The 22,204-nt window shown below is 40.9% G+C and overlaps 1 protein-coding gene across 12 annotated transcripts in view; it reads left to right on the top strand.

Moving 5' to 3' along the window:
* Positions 1–22,204, top strand: part of ANK3 (ankyrin 3) — a 353,784-nt gene that overhangs the window by 252,129 nt on the left and 79,451 nt on the right. For 10 of the 12 annotated variants that reach the window (XM_071564343.1, XM_071564342.1, XM_071564344.1 and 7 more), the window contains 7 exons: positions 2,174–2,371; positions 4,728–4,826; positions 15,450–15,548; positions 15,637–15,735; positions 16,103–16,198; positions 19,108–19,180; positions 19,377–19,439. In XM_071564343.1, the coding sequence (XP_071420444.1) occupies positions 2,174–2,371; positions 4,728–4,826; positions 15,450–15,548; positions 15,637–15,735; positions 16,103–16,198; positions 19,108–19,180; positions 19,377–19,439 (727 nt within the window). The remainder of the gene's footprint in view (positions 1–2,173; positions 2,372–4,727; positions 4,827–15,449; positions 15,549–15,636; positions 15,736–16,102; positions 16,199–19,107; positions 19,181–19,376; positions 19,440–22,204) is intronic. The other 2 variants (XM_071564345.1, XM_071564352.1) reach the window with 1 other exon arrangement.

Genomic DNA, 22,204 nt, shown 5'->3' with positions numbered 1-22,204 from the left:
TAATCTTAATTTGGCATCCACTTTACAGTGCCTTCTTCCTGTCCATCCCATCCCCAAAGCCTCAGTTTTCCTCTTTCCCTTCATCTTGAACCATTTCCCTTTTCTGCTCTTTTCCCTGGCAACCAGAATAACCCAATACCATTCCTTCTAAACTTCTCTTGTTTCTTTCTCCACCTATCCATCATGACAGAGCACTGCTCTTATGGGGAGAAGATGCAGGCTGGGACTGAGCTCAATTTCAACCTTTTTCAGCTCTCTTTTGCCTCGCCTGGGCAACCTGCTGCTTTCCATTTCACTGAAAGCAATCTATGCCCATTTCTGAGGAAAAGGCTTGGAAATTTCACTTGTTATTTTACATAATGTAATATGAGCTCCTTTTAAAATATACAGTGTAGCATATATGCAGGATTTAGCAAGTAGTATTTAGGATTTATTAGGTGATCTTGTGGCAATGGCTGTTTCACAAGACAGTATCATGCAGGAAGTCTAAGGGAGAGGTGTGTCTTTGTTTTTCCTGAGAAATGTTTTCTTCAGAGTGAAAATTCAGTAGCCATATACTTCCCTTACTAATTGTGGCACTGTGTTTTCTGAGTGTCATTTTCCCATATCCTAATCCTAAGGTCTGAACCGGTTCTGAATTGAATTTTAAAGGTTACACAATCTTTTACATGTGAAATTAGTGCTGTGCATCTCTTGCTGCCAGGTTCCTATTAAATCTCTCTTGTAATCACTTGTGTGGCCCTGTGTACCTATTCCTTCCTCCTACCTGCATCACTGGGCGGTCCTGTGGTGTAAAGGAGAGCACTCTGGATGCTGAATCCCAAGGACCTGAGTTTGAGTCTCAGTGGGGACCGTCCCCTGGCAGTTAAAGCCTCCCTGCCATCCCATTGCATCAGATCTCGGATGCTCAGCAGGGTCAGCCCTGGTCAGTACCGGGTGCTGTGACGGTCCTGAGGACTTCCCTGTCACTGTCCAAGCTCGCTCGGCCGTGGCAAATGGACCTTAGGACTTAAAGGGTGGGGCCAGTTCTGCACATGCTGTGCCTCACCTAAAACATCCCCTGCACAGGCTGGAAGGGCACACCCACATGGGGAGAGCCCTTCCCAAATCTTCGTTCGCAAGGTCTGGCCGTGCACACATACCTGCATCACCCTGCATCTGTTGTGACCTGCCTTCCCACTTAGTCCAGCCCTGCTGCTCTGTGGGTGCAGGGAGCAGCCAAGCCAGGTGAATGATTTATGCCTTTAATAGTTGTTATTAGGCTCTGTAGTCTGAGATGTGCAGGGTACTTATGGTACCATACAAAAGGATTTATGCAACTTAGGTCTCATTCCCCCTGACTTTCTCCCTTAGTCACATGCAACTGTGTGCACATTTGCCTGATAATGAGTGCTAATACATTTCTGAAAGACAGAAAGTTCTTGATTAGACAGTCATCACAATCTGTGCCAAAAGCTGGTCATACCTCAGTCAGTGTTTTGGCATTTGTGTGCTAATCAGTTATACTTTATATCCATTTGTCTATTCTTTGCCTAATCTATCCTTTTTTAGAATTACAAAATTGTATCATGCAATAGATACTTAATTTTTATTTTTAGTAGATGGCTCACTGGGTACACATATTGGAAGGAATAAAAAAATAAAGAATGTATGACTCCAAAGTTATATTCTTTAGTTTTCCCTTGATCTGAATGAAATTAGCCTGTCAGTAAGGTTTAGGGTAAATGCTGCAAGAAAGGCCATATTTCATGTACATAATGCTTTCATTCACACTGGGAAATGGGGGGAAAAAAATCAAGCAATAACAGCTGTTCTGAGTTATAAACACACATCCTGCTCTTCTCTTTGTTAAAGATTTTATGTACTTTTAAGGAAAAGTGGCAAATATCTGTGAAACGAAGCTCAAACTCCTATTGTTATAGATTGTCCTCTTCTGAAAAGATATTTTTGAATGTTTATTTCAGAATCCTTCTCTTTGTAGTGGTACTTTCCAAAAAGATTGCTTAAAGGTCTGAGACAATCATTTGTACAGCTAGTTCATGTTGTATTTGACTAGGTTTGACAGAATTTTTAGAACTAATGACAGACTTATTCTGTAGTTGGATAGTTACAGGAAAGTTATTTATGACACTGTGTAATGAGTAGTTTGCAATGGAGTGCTCTCTGTTGACAGAATGGCTACACACCACTGCACATCGCTGCCAAGAAAAACCAGATGGACATCGCCACCACACTGCTGGAATATGGGGCTGATGCCAACGCCGTCACCAGGCAGGGCATCGCCCCTGTGCACCTCGCCTCTCAGGATGGCCACGTGGACATGGTGTCATTGCTTCTTTCCAGAAACGCTAATGTCAATCTCAGCAACAAGGTAAGTGTTCCCCCTGCCTGGTGCTAAGGCAATAAACAAACATGGGGAGGAGAAGGACAGGGACCTGCAGTTGGATTTTTGCCCACTGTGATTCTTCACATGTTGAAAGCCTCTGCAGGTGTCTGAACACACATCATCATTTCTTCCATCAAGGACAGCAGCTTGCCATGTCACACTGAATGAATTGTATTTTGTAGTACCCAAGTTTTGGTGATAGCACTCGCTGCAATGGAACTTACTAATCCATCTCCCTTTCTTCCATGTTATGCTGCTCTACCAAAATATGCCCAGAGAGAAAACATCTTTCTCCCCGCAGTGGTTACTGGGGTTGGTGCCTCTCATTTATGAGGCTCTAGGTATATGCCTACCTATTTAATAGCAGCATTTTTCAATTGTTACATATGTAATTGTTACATTTGTTATATTTTTAAAACTATTTTTCATTTATAACATTTTTAACACTATAATATTTTGTAATGAAAAGGTAACTATTACTAACAAATGGTAACAATTATTGCCGTCAATGGTAACAGATGACCTGTTAAGGGAAGCTGACTTTTTTTAATAGGATAATAACAGCAAGTTTGAGATTTTGTTCATTACATAAGTGATTCTTTCTCCCCAGGGAGTGTCCCTTTGAGCACAGTGACTTTTGGTGTAATTTTTCCTGAGGGCAAGAAAGGGAAGTTCGTAGATTTTAGTTTCTGTATGTGTGAATTTATAGACTATTAAGTCTGCTTTATAGCAAAGTTTCTAGCAAATGTGCAGCCTTAATTCTTTAAATGTCCCACTAGACCTCATTATTTGATATTGTCAAGTGCAGTTTCAGTATGGAATTATGTTGCTATAGTAGAGAGGCAATAGACAAGTTTTTAATGGAAAATATTTCTTATTCTCAGCAGGTAGAAAGATTCAGTGTCCTCTGAGGCAGTGGGTAGTGCTGTACCGGGCTGCTGTTTTCTCCTGCTTCTAACTTTACAATTTGGGTACTTTGGGGTCTTCTTTCAGAAAGCTTCTCTTGCAGATGTGGATTTTTTCCCCCTCAAGTCTCAAGTGTGTGGGTTCATGCAGTGCAGGATGGACTTTGTATCCCCACAGTGAAACTTGCCAAGTTCATGTTCTGCATCCCATTGGCTATCATGGTTTTGCTGCTGAGGCCAATACAGAGAGCATGACTGAAGCTGCAGGGCATTCCCATTCAGTCATACCAGAGGTTAATTACCTGCAACACCCTTCAATCCATTACTGTTCAGTTTTTACCTCTAGTTTCTCATTATACTGGTGATACCACCTTTTGAAAATAATTCACCTCATACTCTTTCAGGGATGCACATTTCCTCAGAGCTCAGCACCTACATTTTAAGCCAAATGTTTAAAGCACTATAACTTTTGAGTTTTGCAATTAGAATCAATAGACCATTTATTTCTTCAGGATCCACGGAATGATCAGAAGGTGCATACTCAGAGCACCAGTGTGGGCACTGAGCACTTATTAAACCCTTTTAGAAGGTTTGTCCCATAATATCCAGGCTCCATTAGGTAATTTATAGTTGCTTACTGTAATACATTTGTGTAATGTCACCCACCTAAGCTGTGTTTTCACCAGGATTGCATATTCAAGGAAAGTGCAGTGGGACACTCAGAATAACTGCCTTTGGTAGGCAATGCACTGTGGATGTGGATTTTGGTTCAAGGGTAGGATTCTTAGCAAATGTTTCTTCCTGATGTGCCAACTGCTGCCACCTGCCCTTCTGTCCTTGGTGCTAAAGGCACTAGGAACAGGAGAGAAAATGAACAGTGATTTACAAGGATATTCTTTCTCATTCCTAACAACATCTCCTCAGCAGATTCTCTCTTCTACCCCTTTTATCTGAGGCTCTTTATGTCACAGAAGGTTGCATCATTTTCCTAGGTTTTAAAGATATTTAGATCTCAAGTTTTAGGTAGAAAAATAATGAGGCATAGAAAAATAGAAGTGTCAGTACATGTGAACTAGGAAGTCTGTATGCTCCCTGAGAAGAGAGAAATGGACCTGATCTCAGAGAAATGCAGTTCTGTCTTTTGTGTTTGTGTCTGGAAACAATCAAATAAAGGAGTAAAAAGTAAGGATAAATATGAGAGAATGGAACTTCTAGAAAAGTTGTACAAGTGTAAACAATGACTCAATATTGCTTTTAAAGTCTTACTCATTCTAAGGAAGGGAATTAGCAGGTAAAATAATACTATGTGGCTTTTTCTTAAACTGCGCTAATTTGCTGTCCCATAGAATGTTTTGAGTCTTACTGGTACCTACATTTGCATTTTAGTATTCATGTGCCTCCTCTGAAGATTGTTCCTTGTTGCTTCTAATTTACAGAGTGGACTGACGCCACTCCACCTGGCTGCTCAAGAGGACAGGGTCAATGTAGCAGAGGTTCTTGTAAACCAAGGAGCTGCTGTTGATGCACAGACAAAGGTACAAACACCACTGGCAGCATGAAATATTTCCTTTCAGGAAGGCATAAGCCTGGAGACTGGACTTCTAATTTATTTCAGTGTGAAACTGAAATTACGGCAGAGAAACATTCCTTGTAATAAGTTATTGTAGAAGACATTCTGAAAACTGAAAATATGTTTAATATTAAGCTCAGTCTTTGAGTGGTAAGCCTATTGTATTACTATTGTCAACAGTAATAATAGCAATATACTATAAGTAATATATAATACTATATATTATTATTATATTATAACCAAATATTTAGATCAATATAAATTTAGATTGTGTCTTACTATTCTTCTTCACTGAAGGTAAGTGGGATTGATCTGGGGTTTTTTGTTTAAGGAAACTTTTAGAAAATCTTGAGTGCTCTCTATAAAGTAATTTAATCTTTTACCATAAGCATAATCTCATCTGGTTTTGGTATTTTTCACATTGCATATTGTTTTCCATTCAGTTAACAGCAAAAACAAAACTTAAACCATCTGTATTTACAGCAAGAGGTATGGTGTCAATGAGAGCTAGGCATTCCAGGCTATTAAGTGTTAAATACTTTCTCCCATGACTTGAGACTTTATGAAACTTTAAGAAACCTTATAAAAAGTAGCTTCCCCTGAGCTGATCCTAAATAGCCATCCATAGACATAATTGTTCATTTGTAAAGATCATCCCTTTTTCCTACACCTTGACTGAGCCTCTGTGACTGGGTGCCTCTCAATTTCTAAGCTGCTTTGCTTTGCAAAGCATAGCACTGAGGGAACTGTTTCATCATACTGGTACGTTCTGGGGAACTGGCTTTTTCTGCTGTCCCAGGTTCAGACTAGGCCACTGTTCCCCTGTTTGTAAACATGAACCTGTTAGGTTGTCAGTAAATTACCTTCAAAAATAATGGTAGAGATGAAACATTTAACTCTTTAAGGCAAATCCGAAATTCTTTATCACTTCTATCTAATATGAGATACACATATGCCATGGTGGTCCATTTCAAATTTAGTTGCCTAAAAATAGTTCTGCCTAAAGTAAATATTTAGACTCCCAAGAAAGATACTTGAATTTCCAAGGTGCTTGGGGCTGGCTTTTGAGACACCCAGGGATGACACCTCCCACTGCACTGTATTACTTTTTAAGATCAATGGCCTGGAGTAAATTCAAGAGCCTTTGTAGAAATGGTTTAATGCTCATTAATGGTGTACAGTGCTCAGAATTTAATGATAATGATGTCAGTGTTGATTATACTTACATTCCTCATGCATTGTCTAGATCTTGGAGTCTTTCCTTTAGCTGGGCAAGAAGTCAGTTGAGATCAAATACTTAAACTGTAGCTGATTAAATCAGCTAAATGAACCAAGTCTCACAATCTGACCTGCACCCTTTGTGCTGAGTAGCAGCTTGCACAACTCTCTGCTAGGTGTATGCCACAAGCTGGGTGCTGTGTTTGCATCCCAGAAATGTCCAGGTGTGTCAGACTGTCCAGCAATGTTATCATTCTATCATCACACTGACAGATCAGAAAGGGCTGAGTCCATCATTGTGTCTGGCTGCAGCTCAGCTGATTATAATCCATGGCAGAGGGAAAAGTCATTGTTATGTGATTTTTCTACAGTGTAATTCCAACTGTACCAGCTACTGATTTCAGTAACATTATCCTGGCATAAAACTGAAATAGTTCTGCTGATATCCCAGGAGCTTTTCCAACTTTATACTTTTGTAATATAACCTCAGCCTGTATTTTAGAGATGAATCAGTCGGGGTTCTTATCTGGCAGAACACTCAGCAGCAGACAAGATCTGCCCTGCTTCATTCTTTGGACAGTTTCCTCAGATGCATGTGGTTACCTTCCTACAGATAGTTTCTACCTGATTTTGGTTTCTGTAGCAAGACATTGCAGAACCTGTTCTTTAAACTCGGTCAGAGCTGAGTTGCCTCCCAACCCATACAACTTGTCTGAGTGTTTGCTGCGCTCCTTCTGTGCAGCTTATTCTCTGCCCCATGAGTGGTCTCAAGAGATATTTGTGTTGACAGGTGCAGGCAGCCATGTGTTCCCTTTGCCTGCTCTCCAGTGTCCAAATAGGAGCTCATTCTGGACTGCTGTGGCCTTTTAGTCACATTAGCATGGTGGAAATGTCTGAGATACTGTTACAGCTGAGGGGCAGGGTATGTTTGGTGGTCTCAGGCTGGCCTGGCACAGTTGCAGAAGCTCTGTACTGAACTTTAAGCCTGGCAGGGAGGGAATGTGATGAAGCAGGCACAGAGTAGAAACACACAGAAAAGGAACTTCAGTTGATCATTCAGAGATCTTCTCTGTTGAGCTGAATTTCTTTGTTGCATCTCTGAAAATTTAACTAGTTACTAGGGGAAAAAATGCAATCATATTTTCCTGTGTGCAGTATGAATCCTGTCCATCAGTAATAGTCATATAATTGTGAAGAAATCAACAGTAAATCCCTTGTTGTTCACCCTCATTCCTCAGTTATTTATGTAACTGGTCTGAGTAAATAATAGTTTCCCAACACACTTTTCCTTCCATGAAACTGCTCCATACTTATCAGGAAGTGGGACTGGAACTCACTCATAAGTTCATAAGCCAGGCAAAGTCAAGTTGTATTTAAGCAGGACTGCTTTGACATGTAAGAAATGATCTGTCTGGGGAAATGTGCTTTATTAATGCTGTGGGCTTCTGTGGTGAAGACACCCACACAGCTTGTCCTCCCGTCTACCATCCTAGTTAGCCCTCTCTGCTCTAGGGGACTGTCTGCTCCTTAGAAAGAAAGTGCCCACATGCCTGATGCCTGTGCACTGGCATGAGCTTGTTGCTTTTCCACTGGCTTCTGCAAAGCCCCATCTGCTAGCTTTGTGCAGCAGCAAGCCCTGCAGGCTCCACAAAGTCAGCCACATGGAGGTTGTCTGCCAGATACCCACTCACTGCCATCTCTGATATAAGAAAAGGGCCAATGCAAAACAGTGTATTTAGCATGTAATAGTTTCTGGATAAACTGATGATCGTCTTGAATTCCTAAGGAAAAAAACTGACCAGCTCTGACCTTCTACAATGAAGGAAAAATGTTATGCTGTAAGAACTACCATACCTTGACCTCATGTTCTGGGAATTCCTAAGGCAAAAAATGGCCAGCTCTGACCTTCTACAATGAAGGAAAAATGTTATGCTGTAAGAACTACCATACCTTGACCTCATGTTCTGGGAATTCCTAAGGCAAAAAATGGCCAGCTCTGACCTTCTACAATGAAGGAAAAATGTTATGCTGTAAGAACTACCATACCTTGACCTCGTGTTCTGGGCAGGTGAAGCTCACATGATTGGCTTGTACAATAGCAGCTCTGTAGTTACAAGCTCTCTTGTTTAGGTGGATTAACTGTTCTATGGGAATAAAAGTTCTCTGCATGCTGCCTCTAAAACTGGAGTCATTGGGGGACAAGATAAGCAACAGCTGAGTCGGCTTCAGAAGCACTGTTGCTATGCTTGCATGTTTTAATGATACTGTCCAGCATGTCCACTTCAGGTTCATTATTTTGGACATACAGCAGCAGAGATGTGCCATCCATGCTTTAAAAGTCAGTGAAGCTGTACAGCTCAGAGCAACATTATACTGGAGACCTCTGCTACCAACAGTGTCACCACTAGCCTTCTGTTTTCTTCCCTCTATTTTACATCAATATGCTTTTCTTACTCCAATTATTGTGGTTTAGATGACTATTCAGTAGTCTTTCTTTGTTGTTGGTTTTTTTTTTCCTTTGTTTGGTTTCTCTCCTTATCATATTTGTCATTTTCCCAGGATAAGTAAGAGCAGGTTATGTTACTCCAGCACAGTATCTGTCAATAGGGGGAGAACACTTCACATCCTTCAACTCAATATCAGCAGGTCATTGAACTCTTGAGTAGGGACCAATGAGCTATCACCTTCCTCCTCTGGTACATGTTCTTTAGTCATCATTTATATATAACTTACACTCCCTGTGAAAACATCTAGAGTTTGCAGTTCTGACACAGGGGAGTTCTTACCCTTGCTCAGATTCTGAGGGCTGCACACACTTTTGGGGTTTTTCAGGTGGTTAAAGGAGAAGATGGGTCAGAAACACATTTTATGTCTTGAAGCTGTAGCAGGGAAGAAAAAAATCCAGTATTACAGAAAATTACTTGCACAGGGGATTAGTCTTTATGATTAAGATCAGTTCTGACTGTAAAACTTGGGAGCATTTTCAAAATTGCACTCAGATCTGAGCAATTGCAACTGTAGTTCTCTCCTGGGGTGGTTTCCCTCTCAAGAAATTCTTTTCCTGAGCTTTTTTGTGGAAAAGGTCATGAAATGAAGAATAGCTGCTGGTTTTGAAGTCCATTTGTTAATGGTGTTATGGGATCCTTCTGGGTCTGCTGCATCAATTAACTGAATAGTCTCAAATCCCAGAGCTGCAGGAATCTAAGTCAGTGCTGAAAAGTAAACAACACTGCTTTAGCAGGCCAGAACTAGTGCTTGAGAGGCCATAAGGCTGCTCCTACCGCTTGGAAATGAGACTTTGTTATGTGGTTTTAAGCTCAGCCGTATTAGACTGAGCTACAATTGATAACCCACAGAAAATTCCTTATCTTAAGCTTTTGTCTTTGTGTGTCTGAATCTAGGTATGTTAGAGAGTTTCTGATGCGGCAAACATGTTATGCAATATCATTCTTATCAAAAGGCATGCTCATCCCTACACAATAATATTGGGAACTAAAAATCAATGTGAAGCGAGGCTGCAAGCAGATATTCCTTCTCTGGTGGTCATGTCGAGTGTAAAAGCTGTACCAGTACATGTGTTGTTGCTTTTGTTTCAGGTCTTTTGTGCTCGTAGTTGGCACAAGTAAATATTGTTTCATGGCTCAGCAGGTCTCCACATGTCATTTTTCAGCTGTTTATCCCATTGGATAGTGTAATTGTAGGAGACAGCAACACCACGATGGACTGGCAAAGGAAGACTGATGAGAGAAAAGTGCTGGTTCAGTCAAGGATGAAGAGCAGAATCTGGAGCTTTGATTTCACTGCCGGTCATTTTAGTCAAACAGTTGTTGCACTTGGTGTTGGGCTTCCCCCAGGGGAATTGATGGTCTCACAGTCCCTGACTGATGACAGTCTGGAAAACAAAGCCAGTATTAAACTCTTTTGTTCCTAAATCTGTAGTTTTGGTAGGAGATAATAGTTGCTGAGAGGTCATGATATTCTTTTGCAGGTTGAGCTGGGCTTTTTATTTCAGATTTATTCAGGTCTGCCTGCTTTGTTCTGACAGAAGCCCCCTATCAGCCTGAGTGTTACAATGGTTCATAACAGCAGTCCAATTTTTCCATTGGAATATCTAATTTTCAGATGCAGAAAGAGATAGGAAGGAGGCAGGAAGGAAGGGAAACACTATCAAGAAAAATCTCTTTTATACAGAAGGAACACTCAAATACAGATATCTTCAGTATATCTTCATGGTGCATTATCTCTCTCTCCTTGTCTCCTTGTACATGCTCAATTGTCACCAAGACATTTCTGTGGAAATTTCCGCCAAATAATGTGCAATAATGAACCTTTGCAAGGTACTGCAATGTGTTAGGCCCTGATTCAGCAAAGCATGGAAGTGTGTGTAGGTACACATGGGTTTGCTTGTTTCATTCAATCAAGGCTTTGTGATCTTTGGATCTAAAGCAATTTCTAGCCCTATAAACAATAATGCTGTAGCTTCATTGTCTGACATTTACAACAGAAAAACAAAAACAGAGCAGCTGGAGAGTCAGCATGACTAGAAAGGTGCAGTAATTCAAGCTGTTAAGATTTATGGTTATTGCCAGTGGAGGATATTAAAGTAATTCACTGAACTCACTGACATGATATACAAGCCTTGTGATACTTTCCTTCAAAAATAATAATTGAACTGCAAGAGAATAAGGGATGCTTTGTGTTTGTGTGTTCCATTAGAAATTAAAAGCTCAGTATTTCTGATTTTATGTTTTCTTGGCACTTATTCTTGTGGCTTTTGATAAGCCCTTCTCAACTGCTAACTCCCATGTTGCTGCTCGTTCTTCAAAACAGCTACAAGCAGCACAGCAGCTGAGTGCCAGAAGGTGATGTATGTTAGAGCTGTGTTAAACAAAAGCCCTGATTTTCTTGGAAGTGGCTTTTTTAATACCAGGATGCCTACTAAATCCCTTGGTGCTTTGCCAGTAATTAGAACTAAACCTAAACTGCTGTGGAGAAATTGATATAATTGTGAGGCTGGGTTTTGTGGGGGGTTTATTAGTGGTGTTTTTGTTGTTTTGTTTGTTTGATTGTGAGTTTTTTTAATTATTGATAACTTTTGAAGCAAAATATTTTAGCCTCCTGGGCCCCTTTGTTATAGAGAGTGAAAGTAGCAAGCCCGAGTAGACATGAGAATCACTACTTTTATTGTTAATTTAATTGTGTAATTGCAGAATCTGCCAGTTGGAGTATTTCAGAGAAGTTAACAGAAGACCTGACTTCCATGGGGATGTTGGGATATAAATGTCACACCTTCCTGAGCTAGAAACAGTTGAATGCAGGAATGTGTACTGTAGCTGAGAAGAAAAGATTATCCTTTTCAGGTTGCAGGCACTAACAGGGTGTTTTGCTAATTAGGTTTTTTTTGACCAGTACCTTCACAGCAAATGCTGCTGACCATGAACATGAAAGATGTCCTGTGGTGTCTGATGAGGTCCAACATTCTCAGTGAGACATGACCTGCCGTGTCAGATCTCTGTCACTCTGCTGTCTGTGCCCGTGTGCTGCATTAGGCACTGCCTCATCATGACATGAGACAACCACAGGGCATGGCAAACTTAAAAGAAGGCTCCCAGGCCCCTCCAGGGACTTCAGATGGGAAGCTGGTGTTTTGCCACCAGGCTAGCAGGTGCCTGCTTGGCTCCTTGGGATGCATATGATGTCTGAGACAGAGAAGCTGCCCTTCAGTACACACACCTCCAGCTGCCACACTTGACCAGGCACCAACACCAAAAGCTTCAGAGGAAGCCTCCTTCAGCTTCAGCTCCGGGACACCAAGGAAGGATAGCAGGAAAAATAGTGACCCTGGAAATATCATGTTTTCTCCAGTGAATTTGAGGGAAAAGAGGAAAGGTTTTCACATAGTCTCTGAATGAAACAGCAGGCTGGTCAGGAGTGACAAAGAGCAGCAATAATTGCTTCTCTAGCCATTTATGAAGGTACCATAACTAAGTCTTTGTATATACAATTTGTAGAAGGAATCTGTTATTGCACTGCAGTAAATATTGGGGGTTTGATAGCTTCATCTTCAGTATTCAGTGTTACAGGCTGGAGAGGAGCTTTTACAGATGACTTCAAAGGGAAAGTTGAGATCAGCTGGTCTTGGCTTTCTGATATGCTCCAGATTTTAATGTTTCAGGGTTATTAGTAGGGGGTTCCCAGCAGGTGGTATTTGACTTTGGATTTCATCTCTCCAGTTGGTTTTATCCTGTCTGATTTTTTTTGACCTTGCTAGTCATGTTAAAAGAGCTGTATTTTGAAGGGGGAGAATGGAATTGAGGTCTTGTAGGAGTAGGTTTCACAGTGTTATTTTTAACTGTTTTTTTAACTGTTTTGATAACTTGGCCATCTTTTATTACAAGTTTATCTTTGAACCACGTAGAAGCAGAGGCTGTAGAAGCTGTGTTTGAGGTACATGACTGTACCTCAGCATTCTGCTGAAGACTCAAGACTCTGGGCAGCTCAGGAAGCCCTGGCAGATTCAGACACCAGGTACTGCTAGGAACAGGAAGGTATTAGGCCAATCCTGAAATAACAGTAGGTGTAAAATGAAGTCCCAGAGTTCAATTCATGATGATTCCATTTTAACTAGTCCTCAGACTCTTACCATTGTGTGCAACTATTCTGCAGGAAAAGTTTCTTATAGTCATTTGATGTCTGATCCAATGTTCATGTAAGTCAGCAGAAAGTTTCATTCTGCTGATGCCAAAGGAATTTTGATTCAGTGCTGTTTCTGGCACTGATTAACTCATCCTGACTGTCAAAGCCAGTAGTTTCTCTAGATGGCAAAGGGTATATAATGAACTGGAAAAAAGCTACACACCCTAATTTAAAGTAACTGTCATAGCTACCATCTCCTAGCATGTGTGAATACAACTGAAATTAGGTAACCTTGTGTGAAGTAGTATCAGAGGTAAAGTGACATGAAAAAAATGGTGTGTTTAAACCCATGGGCACTTGAGACTTCCCTCTGGTGGAAATAGTTCACATTTGAGGTTTTCTCTTTCTTTTTTTTTTTTCTTCTTAGCAACTTTGACTTCATGGTTTGAACACGTGGTTTAGTGCTGGCTCCTGAACCCCAGGCTGACCTTAGACTTGTCTCAGTGTTTTTGACCAGGTTGTCTAACTTGACCACACCTCACTGACATGGATGTAAAAGTGAGGGATGACAGGCTGCAGATTTTAACTCTCTCTGTGCCTCTGTCACTTGGGCACCAGCTTTTTATTTTCAGAACAGGGAAGCAAAGACATTTTTTCATCTTGAAACACTGATAAGGGCAGCAGGAACTTGGTCAGTACAAGACCAGCCTCTCCTTCACTGTTTCCACCCACATTGTTCAATCCCAGGTATTGTGTTTTCCTTTTGGCTAGTTTGGGCTCTACCAGCAGCCAAGACATGTATCATTGCCATGTGTCCCCATATACATTCTAACTGACCTTTCTGCTACTGAATTAATAATCTCAGACAGCCTAGACCTTACTCTTTCCCCAAAAGCAGAATTATTCTACATTAACAGTAGTGCACATTTGCAATGCATTTTACCATTTGTTTAGTGTATTTGTGTTCCTCATATCATGTATGATTTTTCAGCCTAGAAATTGATTTTTTCATTGAAACTGGTAATGGAGCAAGGGACCAATACTCCATTGGAAGTCCCACACAGTATATGTTACACTGGCAGTGCGGTTTCAGCCTCCTTGCAAGATGGTGAAGCCACATATAAACTCTGGCTAAGATGACCCTTCTGGCATCTCAGAGGCATCAAGTGGACCTATGAAACCTGGCCTTTAAAGGGGAATCCTGATGACTCACCTCCAGAGAGAGAGAGAGAGAAGCCCATTAATCCATCTCTGTGAGCAACGCAAAGCATCTGCTGGAAAGCCATCAAGTTACTGTGGGAGTGGGGGGAAGTTTGAGGAAAGTGGCTTTTCTCCATGCCATGGGGAAAAGTAGCAAGTTCCCATTTAGAGGTAGCTGTTTCATGAACTGTGTTAGGGAATGTTTTGATTGTCTGGAGCTTAATGGTGGTGATGACAGGGTTAAGTGTTTATGAGTAAGAATCAGGGGGAAGATCAATAAGGCAGATATCCTGGTGGGAGTCTGTTATAGATCACCCAACCAAGATAGAGGCAGATAAAACATTCTGTGAGCAGCTGAGAGAAGTCTCACAATTGCTGGCCCTTGTTCTTGTGAAGAACTTCTACTCACCAGATGTCTGCTGGAATTACAACACAGCAGAGAGGGGAAGCTCAGGAGATTCTGAAGTGTGAGAAGAGAACTTCCTGACCCAGCTGGTGAGGAAGCCAACTAGGGAAGGCTCCTTCTGGACCTGTGTTTGTGAACAGAGAAGGACTGGGGTCTGATGTGGTGGTTGGAGGCTGTCTTGGGCACAGTGATCACAAAATTATAAGAGTTTTTCGTTCTTGGAGTAAGAAGGGGGATCAGCAGAACTGCCGCTTTGGACTTCTGAAGGGCAGATTTCGACCAGTTTAGGAGACTGGTTGAGAGAGTCCCTTGGGAGTCAGTCCTGAAGGGCACAGGAGTCCAGGAAGGCTGAACATTCTTCAAGAAGGAAATCCTAAGGGTGCAGGAGAAGAACATCCCTGTGTGCCAAAAGATGAGCAGCAGGAAAGAAGACTAGCTTGTCTGAGCAGAGAATTCTGACTGGAACTCAGGAAAAAAAGCAGAGTTTATGACCTTTGGAAGAGTAATCAGGCCACTCAGGAGGACTACAAGGTTGTTGTGAGGTTATGCAGGACAAAAATTAGAAGGGACGAAGTCCAACCAGAACTTAATCAGGCTACTGCTGTAAAATACTACTAAAAATGTTTCTATAATTAACAACAAAAGGAGGGCTAAAGAGATTCTCCATCTTTCATTGGTTGTAGGGGGAAACAGTGGCAAAGGATGAGGAAAAGGCTGAGGTATGGAGTGCCATCTTTGCCTCAGTTTTTAATAGCAAGACCGGTTGTTCTTTGGCTATGCAGCCCCCTGTACAGGAAGAGAGGGATGGGGAGCAGAATGAAGGTCCCAGAATCTGATAGGAAATGCTCACTGACTACACCACTTAGACACATACAGGTCTGTGGGACCAGATGGGACCCACCTGAGGATACAGAGGGAGCTGGTGGAAGCACTGACTGAGCACTTGAATTGACATTTATAAGAAGTGTGCTGTTTTCCAAAGCTGGAGTATTTTTCACATAAGCCAAAGAAGTAAAGCTTAACAGGACTTTTCCTAATTCATGCCTGCATAGTTGGTTTGTTGCTTTTTCTTTCTGCCAGGACATGGGTGGGATATTCACATTTACTAACTGCTGATGTTCATTCTAGATGGGATACACTCCTTTGCACGTTGGCTGCCACTACGGAAACATAAAAATTGTTAACTTCCTCCTGCAACATTCTGCAAAAGTGAACGCCAAAACGAAGGTGAGTTTGCCGCCTGCGCCTCGCTGGGTGTGCGGAGGCAGCCCCTGCGCTGTGCCCACCTCACCTTTGCTTTTCCCTGTGCCTGCAGAACGGGTACACGCCGCTGCACCAGGCGGCGCAGCAGGGGCACACGCACATCATCAACGTCCTGCTGCAGCACGGCGCGGCGCCCAACGAGCTCACCGTGGTAAGTGCCGCTCCCCCCTCCCTCTCGGGTGTGCCTGAGCAAGCGAAATGTGGAAAAAAAAATGTGTGCGGTGGGAGAGAAAAACAGCAGAGGAAGCCTATTCCCATCGCCCCCGCATCCGCTGCACAAGGATCTCTTCCAGAGCTAGAACATCAAACATCTGGAAGTATCTTTCTTTTTCATCACGTTTCTGTAAAGAGTTAAAAACTTAGTTTTATATCCCACTGCCCAAAAATATATTTATTTCAAACATCAACATGTAGGCATTTATTTCTCTTTTATTATTCATTCTTCTACTGTTAATTAGCAGGTTCTACCCTTTTCCTTGCTAACATTTAACTTTTGTTGTAAATGTTTCAATTGCTAGAATGGAAACACTGCCCTCGCCATTGCTAAGCGACTTGGCTACATTTCAGTTGTTGACACATTGAAGGTGGTGACAGAAGAGACCATGACTACAATTGTAAGTACAGCTTAGTTCAGTAGTGAATGGAAGAATTTTTTCCAACGCTGGGGTATTCAGCTTTGTTTAGTTACATGACTTGAGATTCCAGTCACCTATTTCATTTTAGCAGTATAAAGTCAATATTAAGTCAAATATGAACCATACATTTTTTAAGGTAATAGACACTATGATGACATACACAGAAAGAGTACCAGCTGAGCAGAAAATGAACAGTGTAAAGGACTGATCATTAACTACGATGTTCTTCCACAAATCTTGTTGTTTAGGGAACAAGTTTGTAGTTGAAAAGACATTCCTACAGATGCAGGTAAATAGAAGCTGCTGCTGAGATAATTTCCCAAGAGTCTGGTGAATAATGGCTTGTATTTGGCCTAAGAGAACCTATTCCAATATAAAAAGTGGTTGGAATTTAAAAGCACTTAAAAGTACCTCATTGTGTAGTTTCTGACACCTTCCATAAGCTGGTGAGAAGTTGTCTTCTGCAAGCAGCCACAGTCAGCCCCTGCAACCTCAAATATCCGTTCCCTGACACAGACATGAACTCCAGCTTGTCTGTCATGCCTCCAAGGAAGTGTTACCCAGGACACTTGGAAGGAACTAGCAATGGTCAAACGTTACATGTTATCAGAAAAATTCATAGAATCCAAAATATTTCTCAGAAAGATCTTTTGTTCACTAATGTTTTTCCAAATAGCTCCTTGAAGAAAACAGTTTTGTGAGTGTGACACCTCCATGCACTGCTGGAGTAGCAAAGCCCAAACTGGGTCTGAAGAACACAAGCTCAGAACTCCAAATTTGTGTTTTTTCCTTTCCCAACTACTTTTTTTTCTGATAAAAAGCAAGATAAATATGTGCATGTATGTATTTTTAGACATATGAGAGATGGAAAACAGTTACTGTGTGTGTTTTGTCATCACCCATATGTGTGGTCTCTCTATTCAAGCAGGTGGTTGCAATATGATGTGCATCAGGCAGATTTTAGTTCAATTACTGCATGTACCTTTTCTTCCAATGACTTTCCTGGTTGTGGTCTATAATTAAGTAGTTTACAGAAAATCCACCACACAGAAGACAAATTTCAGAACAATAAAATATAAAGAAACATGCCAGAAAATATACATGATTTTTTTTTCTTGCAACTTCTTGCTATGTTTTCTCAAAAACACATTTCCCTCTAGAAAGATTCCAAAACAGTTTTCCACAACCTGAAAAATTACATGGGGAATATTCTACAGGATAGGGAAACTTGACTTATTGCCTAGTATACAATTAGGTAGCAGAAGAAAAATAAAACCACACCTTTCTGGTAAGAACTCCCAATATCACAAAGTTATTCTTAGCCAAGAACCAAGAAGCTGAAGGAGTTTATTCTGTATAAAATGAATGATCACTTATGTTCTGTAGATGAATTGTAGAGGTCAGGCTGTGAATATTGCCAGAGGAAATGTTAGATGCTGAAAGGCCTGTACAACTCCAAATACCTACTCTCAAGAAAAATGCAGAAATAATTTCCATTAAAATCAGAATATGCTGCATATCAGGGTGTAATTTTGAGACTCAAAGTCTAGACATGAAATCTGCTTTACAACTGAGGGTCTTAAAAACTCAAATTGACTTCTGAGACATATTTTGAGGCTTGGACTAAATAACTTGCAAAGCTAAATTTAATGAAACCAAGGATGAACATAACTAGTTTTACTATGATTTAAACTCAAACACCAATAAAAAAAATCTAGTAGTGCCTGAAAAAAAGTCCTGTGGTTTTGCTAGTTTACACAGCAATGTGCTAAAAATCCTTGCAAGTAATTCCCACAAAATGAATTGTGTGAGACTTTCTATAAGTTTTGTGATGTGTGATCATGCAGGAGCTCTTCTGCCTATATCAACTGATGGCAGTAGCCCAAGAAACATGAAATGCCAAGTGAGTATTCATAAGGCCAGAGAAAAACTGAAATTTTTTAAACCACAGGACAATGAAAAGGCTATTTTGCCTTCCTAAACTTGTTAATGATTTTTTTTTTGTGTATGAAGGATGATTAAAAAAACCCATAGAGATGGGAGTGTGCTTGGGTGTGGGGTGGGGGTTTGTTTTGGGTTTTTCTGTTTTGGTTTGGTTGGTTTTGTTTTTAATTTCACTGCACTCCTTGAATGGTAACTCTGCAGGGTCTGTTCTGTGACTAAAACGACCAGTGCTTGTTGTGCTGTAGTTCAGCTGGAAAGTGAAATGTGTGTGTTTGTCATTGATGGGATTCAGGTGTTCTACAATCAGATTTCAGGCATTCATAACATTTTGTTTTGTTTATATATATTGGTCTTTGAGTCTGAATCAATATGATTATAGGGATGAAAATCATCCAACCACTTTGGAGTGTGTTTCCTGCACAAATTCCTTAAAGGGTATTATTTAGCCTTCATCTGGTTACAATTGTTCTCATTTGTGAGAAAAACACAATTCATGCTGAGGCACCTCTGAAAAAAATTCACTTAGATTCAGCCTGCTCCCAAATTGCAGAATTCTTCTAATGTCAAAGGAGAACTATTTCCCTCAGAAAGTTTGGTTTTAAGAGAGATGAGATATTCCTGCTGAAAATTTAGGTGACTACTTAGAGTTCTGATTAAAACCCCTAATATGATAAAATTTTCTAGTCTCTCAGCTCATGCTTTTTCTACTAGGAAAATATGAACACAGTTTAAAACACAAATATAATATTGCCTATTTCTCTAGTCTTTTTTAATGTGTGGTTCAATGTATCTTTAAACAGGAAACTGAATAAGCTAAAAAAATTGTCTTCCTTCACTAACTGCAGTTAAAAATATGTCATACCTTGCATTTAATATTTAAAATAACTAGAATTTTAAGAATGATGATGTCTGCACTCTGAAATGCCTTTCTTTTTCTTTTGTAGACTGTTACGGAAAAGCACAAATTGAATGTACCCGAAACCATGAATGAAGTTCTTGATATGTCTGATGATGAAGGTATTTAAATACACACACACATACAAAAAAAAAATCAGTCTTTTATTGTAAGAAATGTCTGTTTAAAAAAACCCGAACAACATACAGTGTTCGTTGGATATGATCATTGCACATTCATCATTGTTTTACATTGTTTTGTTGACACATTGATGGTCTATGCTTTTATTTAATAATTTTGTTTATTTAAATCATGCAGTTCGTAAAGCCAATGCCCCTGAAATACTCAGTGATGCTGAATATTTGTCAGATGTTGAAGAAGGTATTTGTGTACTTTTGTATTGCACTAATATTTGACTTAAGCCTCTTCCTTTTGTTTCTTCTATCTGAAAATTAATCCTCACAGATAATTTTCTCATTATTCCACTAACAATAGTTTCTGCCTTACAATTAAGAACGCTTTCAAAAATTCTTGGAGCTATTGCTGATAATCCTCTAACTTTTTCTGAATTTCTTACAATCTTTTAATCAAATTACCTTCACTTTCCTGCAATAATCATTTTGCTGCTGCTTCTATAAAATGAATTGAATTTTAGCTGAAAAATGAAATATTGGACTAAAGGATCAAATATCAAAACACTCTAGAAGAAGCAGCTGATAATGAAAGTAAATGACAGAAGGGATGAAGTCCTTTTTTTAAAATTCTGTTGAAAATTCAGCTCTGAAATGGTTGATTTACATTGATGGGACCCTTAACCTGGAAAGAAGCATTTTCAGGGGTACTTGTTTGGTTTTCTTGTTTCATTGTTTGTTAAATAACTTTTTGGTCCTGACATTCAGTAAAAACAAATCAGATGACTTTTGCTCTGGATAAAGAGAGTGCTGCATTGGGCTCACCTGTAGGTGTTTGCCAGTATTGAGTAAGTACCTTGCAGCTGAAATCATGTCTGCATCATGCTGCACATGAAACCTGTGTGTGGCAATGAACCCCACTGCTTGCAGTGCCTCTAAAGAAGCTCCTGAGCTATGGGCACCAGCAGCCTGCTCACTCCTCTGTGCTGGGAAGGCTTTGACATGGTCTCAGTGGTCCCCAAGTACTTAAGACTCCTTTGGCAACTGCTTCCCTTCCCTCTACCAACACCTTCTGTAAGGTCAGATCTCCCTTGGTCTGGATGTGCAGAAGTCTGTAAATTGCACCAGGACCTGCAGGTTTCCAGAGGCCACAGTGGGGGTTCCCAGGTGACAGGTCAGAAACAGGGAGGTCTTGAGTTATTGAAGAGGACAATAGAGCCCTGAAGGTATTTTTGTGAGTTCCAATTCACTTGCATTAGAGTTGCAGGTTTTACTTCTCTAGTAGGAAAACAAATGACTGTGTTCAATTATCTTGTGTGGTTTTAGTCAGTCTCTCTTTCTTCATCCCTATTGATGCACTGGCTTTTATTTTTGATAGCACTGAAGCAGCAAAGTGTAAAAGATATTCATTCAGCTAAGTTCTTTGTGTGCAGCTCTTGTTTAATTCATGCATTGAGGCTTTTGGTTTGTTTTCCATCTGTCATGGTGTTCCCATTGCTGCAGTTCCAAATGGGTGGTGTTCCTACTGTACACCTGTGTTTTCCAAATAGTTCTCTTAGGCTATTGTCCTGCTCAAAATACTGTATTGTTTTAACTGACAGGAACACTGATGCATAGTAGTGTTAGTTAACGGGGCAGTAACTATTGCTCTGTCCCACTGGACAGCATGCAGTGAAGTGCAGATGAGAAACACTCCTATATGGAATGTGAATGTTGGAAACAAAGATGCAAATCGTGTCTTTTAAAGTACAGGATTATTTTTAAACCCAAATCTGTGGAAGATTTTCCCAGCCACTAGCTCTCATTTAAGAAAAACTAAGCTAACATTGAAGAATGCAGGTAATACAATCAATTGCGTATCTAGAGATTGTATTCTGCACCCATGTTCTTGCTAGGGGAACTAAAAGACACAGATATGCATATGTATTTGTACATAAACAGTCCTGCAGTGCATCTCTGTGTCTAAACTGTATGGATTTGATGGATGGGCAGCTCTGTGGATAAGGAATTGGCTGGGTGGTGGCACTCAGAATTGCAGTCAAAGGCTCAGTGTCTGAGTGAAGCCCAGTGCCAAGAGCTGTTCCCCAGGGACTGGTGCCATTTAACGTCTCTGTTGGTGACACGGACAGTGGGATCAGTGCACCTTCAGCAGGTTTGCTGATGACACCAAGCACTGTGCTGCCATCAACAGCTGGAGGGAAGGGACACCAACTAGAGAGACCAGGACAGGCTTGAGAGGTGGGACTGTACAAACCTCATGACATTCAACAATGCCAAGTGCAAGGTCCTGCAGATAGATCAGGGAAATCCCAAGCACAGATAGAGGCTGGAAGGAGAAGGGATTGAGAACAGCCCTGAAGGAACAGCTCAACATGACCCTGGCAATATGCACCTGCAGCCCAGAAACCAGCCATGTCCTGGGCTGCATCAAAAGCAGGATGGCCGACAGGTTGAGGAAGGGGATTATGTTCCTCTGCTCTGCTCTCATGAGACCACAGCTGGATTTCTGTGTATAGCTCTGGGTTCTCATATAAGAAGGATATGTAGCTGCTGGAGCGAGTCTAGAGGAGGCCACAAAGATAATCAGAGGGCTGGAACACCTCTCCTGTGAAGCCAGACTGAGAGAGCTGGGGTTGTTCATCCTAGAGAAGAGAAGGCTCTGAGGACACCTTAGAGCACATTCCAGTACCTAAAAGGGTTAAAGAAAGCTGGAAAGGGACTTTTACAAGGGCATGTAGTGACTGGACAAGGAGGAATGGCTTTAAGCTGAACAGAGTAGGTTTAGATTCTATATTAGGAAGAAATTCTTGTCTATAAGAGTGGTGAGAACTGGAACAGGTTTCTCAGTGAAGCTGTGGATGGCCCATCCCTGGAAGTGTTCAAGGCCAGGTTGGATGTGACTTTGAGCAACCTGGTCCAGTGGAAGGTGTCTGTGCCCATGGCAACAGAGTTGGAATGAGATGATCTTTAAGGTCTCTTCCAATCCAGGCCATTCTGTACTTTTGTGATAATGGG

Source organism: Pithys albifrons, chromosome 9, assembly GCF_047495875.1.
Source record: "Pithys albifrons albifrons isolate INPA30051 chromosome 9, PitAlb_v1, whole genome shotgun sequence".
Classification (NCBI taxonomy): Eukaryota; Metazoa; Chordata; class Aves; order Passeriformes; family Thamnophilidae; genus Pithys; species Pithys albifrons.
The sequence above is the reverse complement of the archived record's forward strand: the minus strand, read 5'-3'. Positions and strand labels throughout refer to the sequence as shown.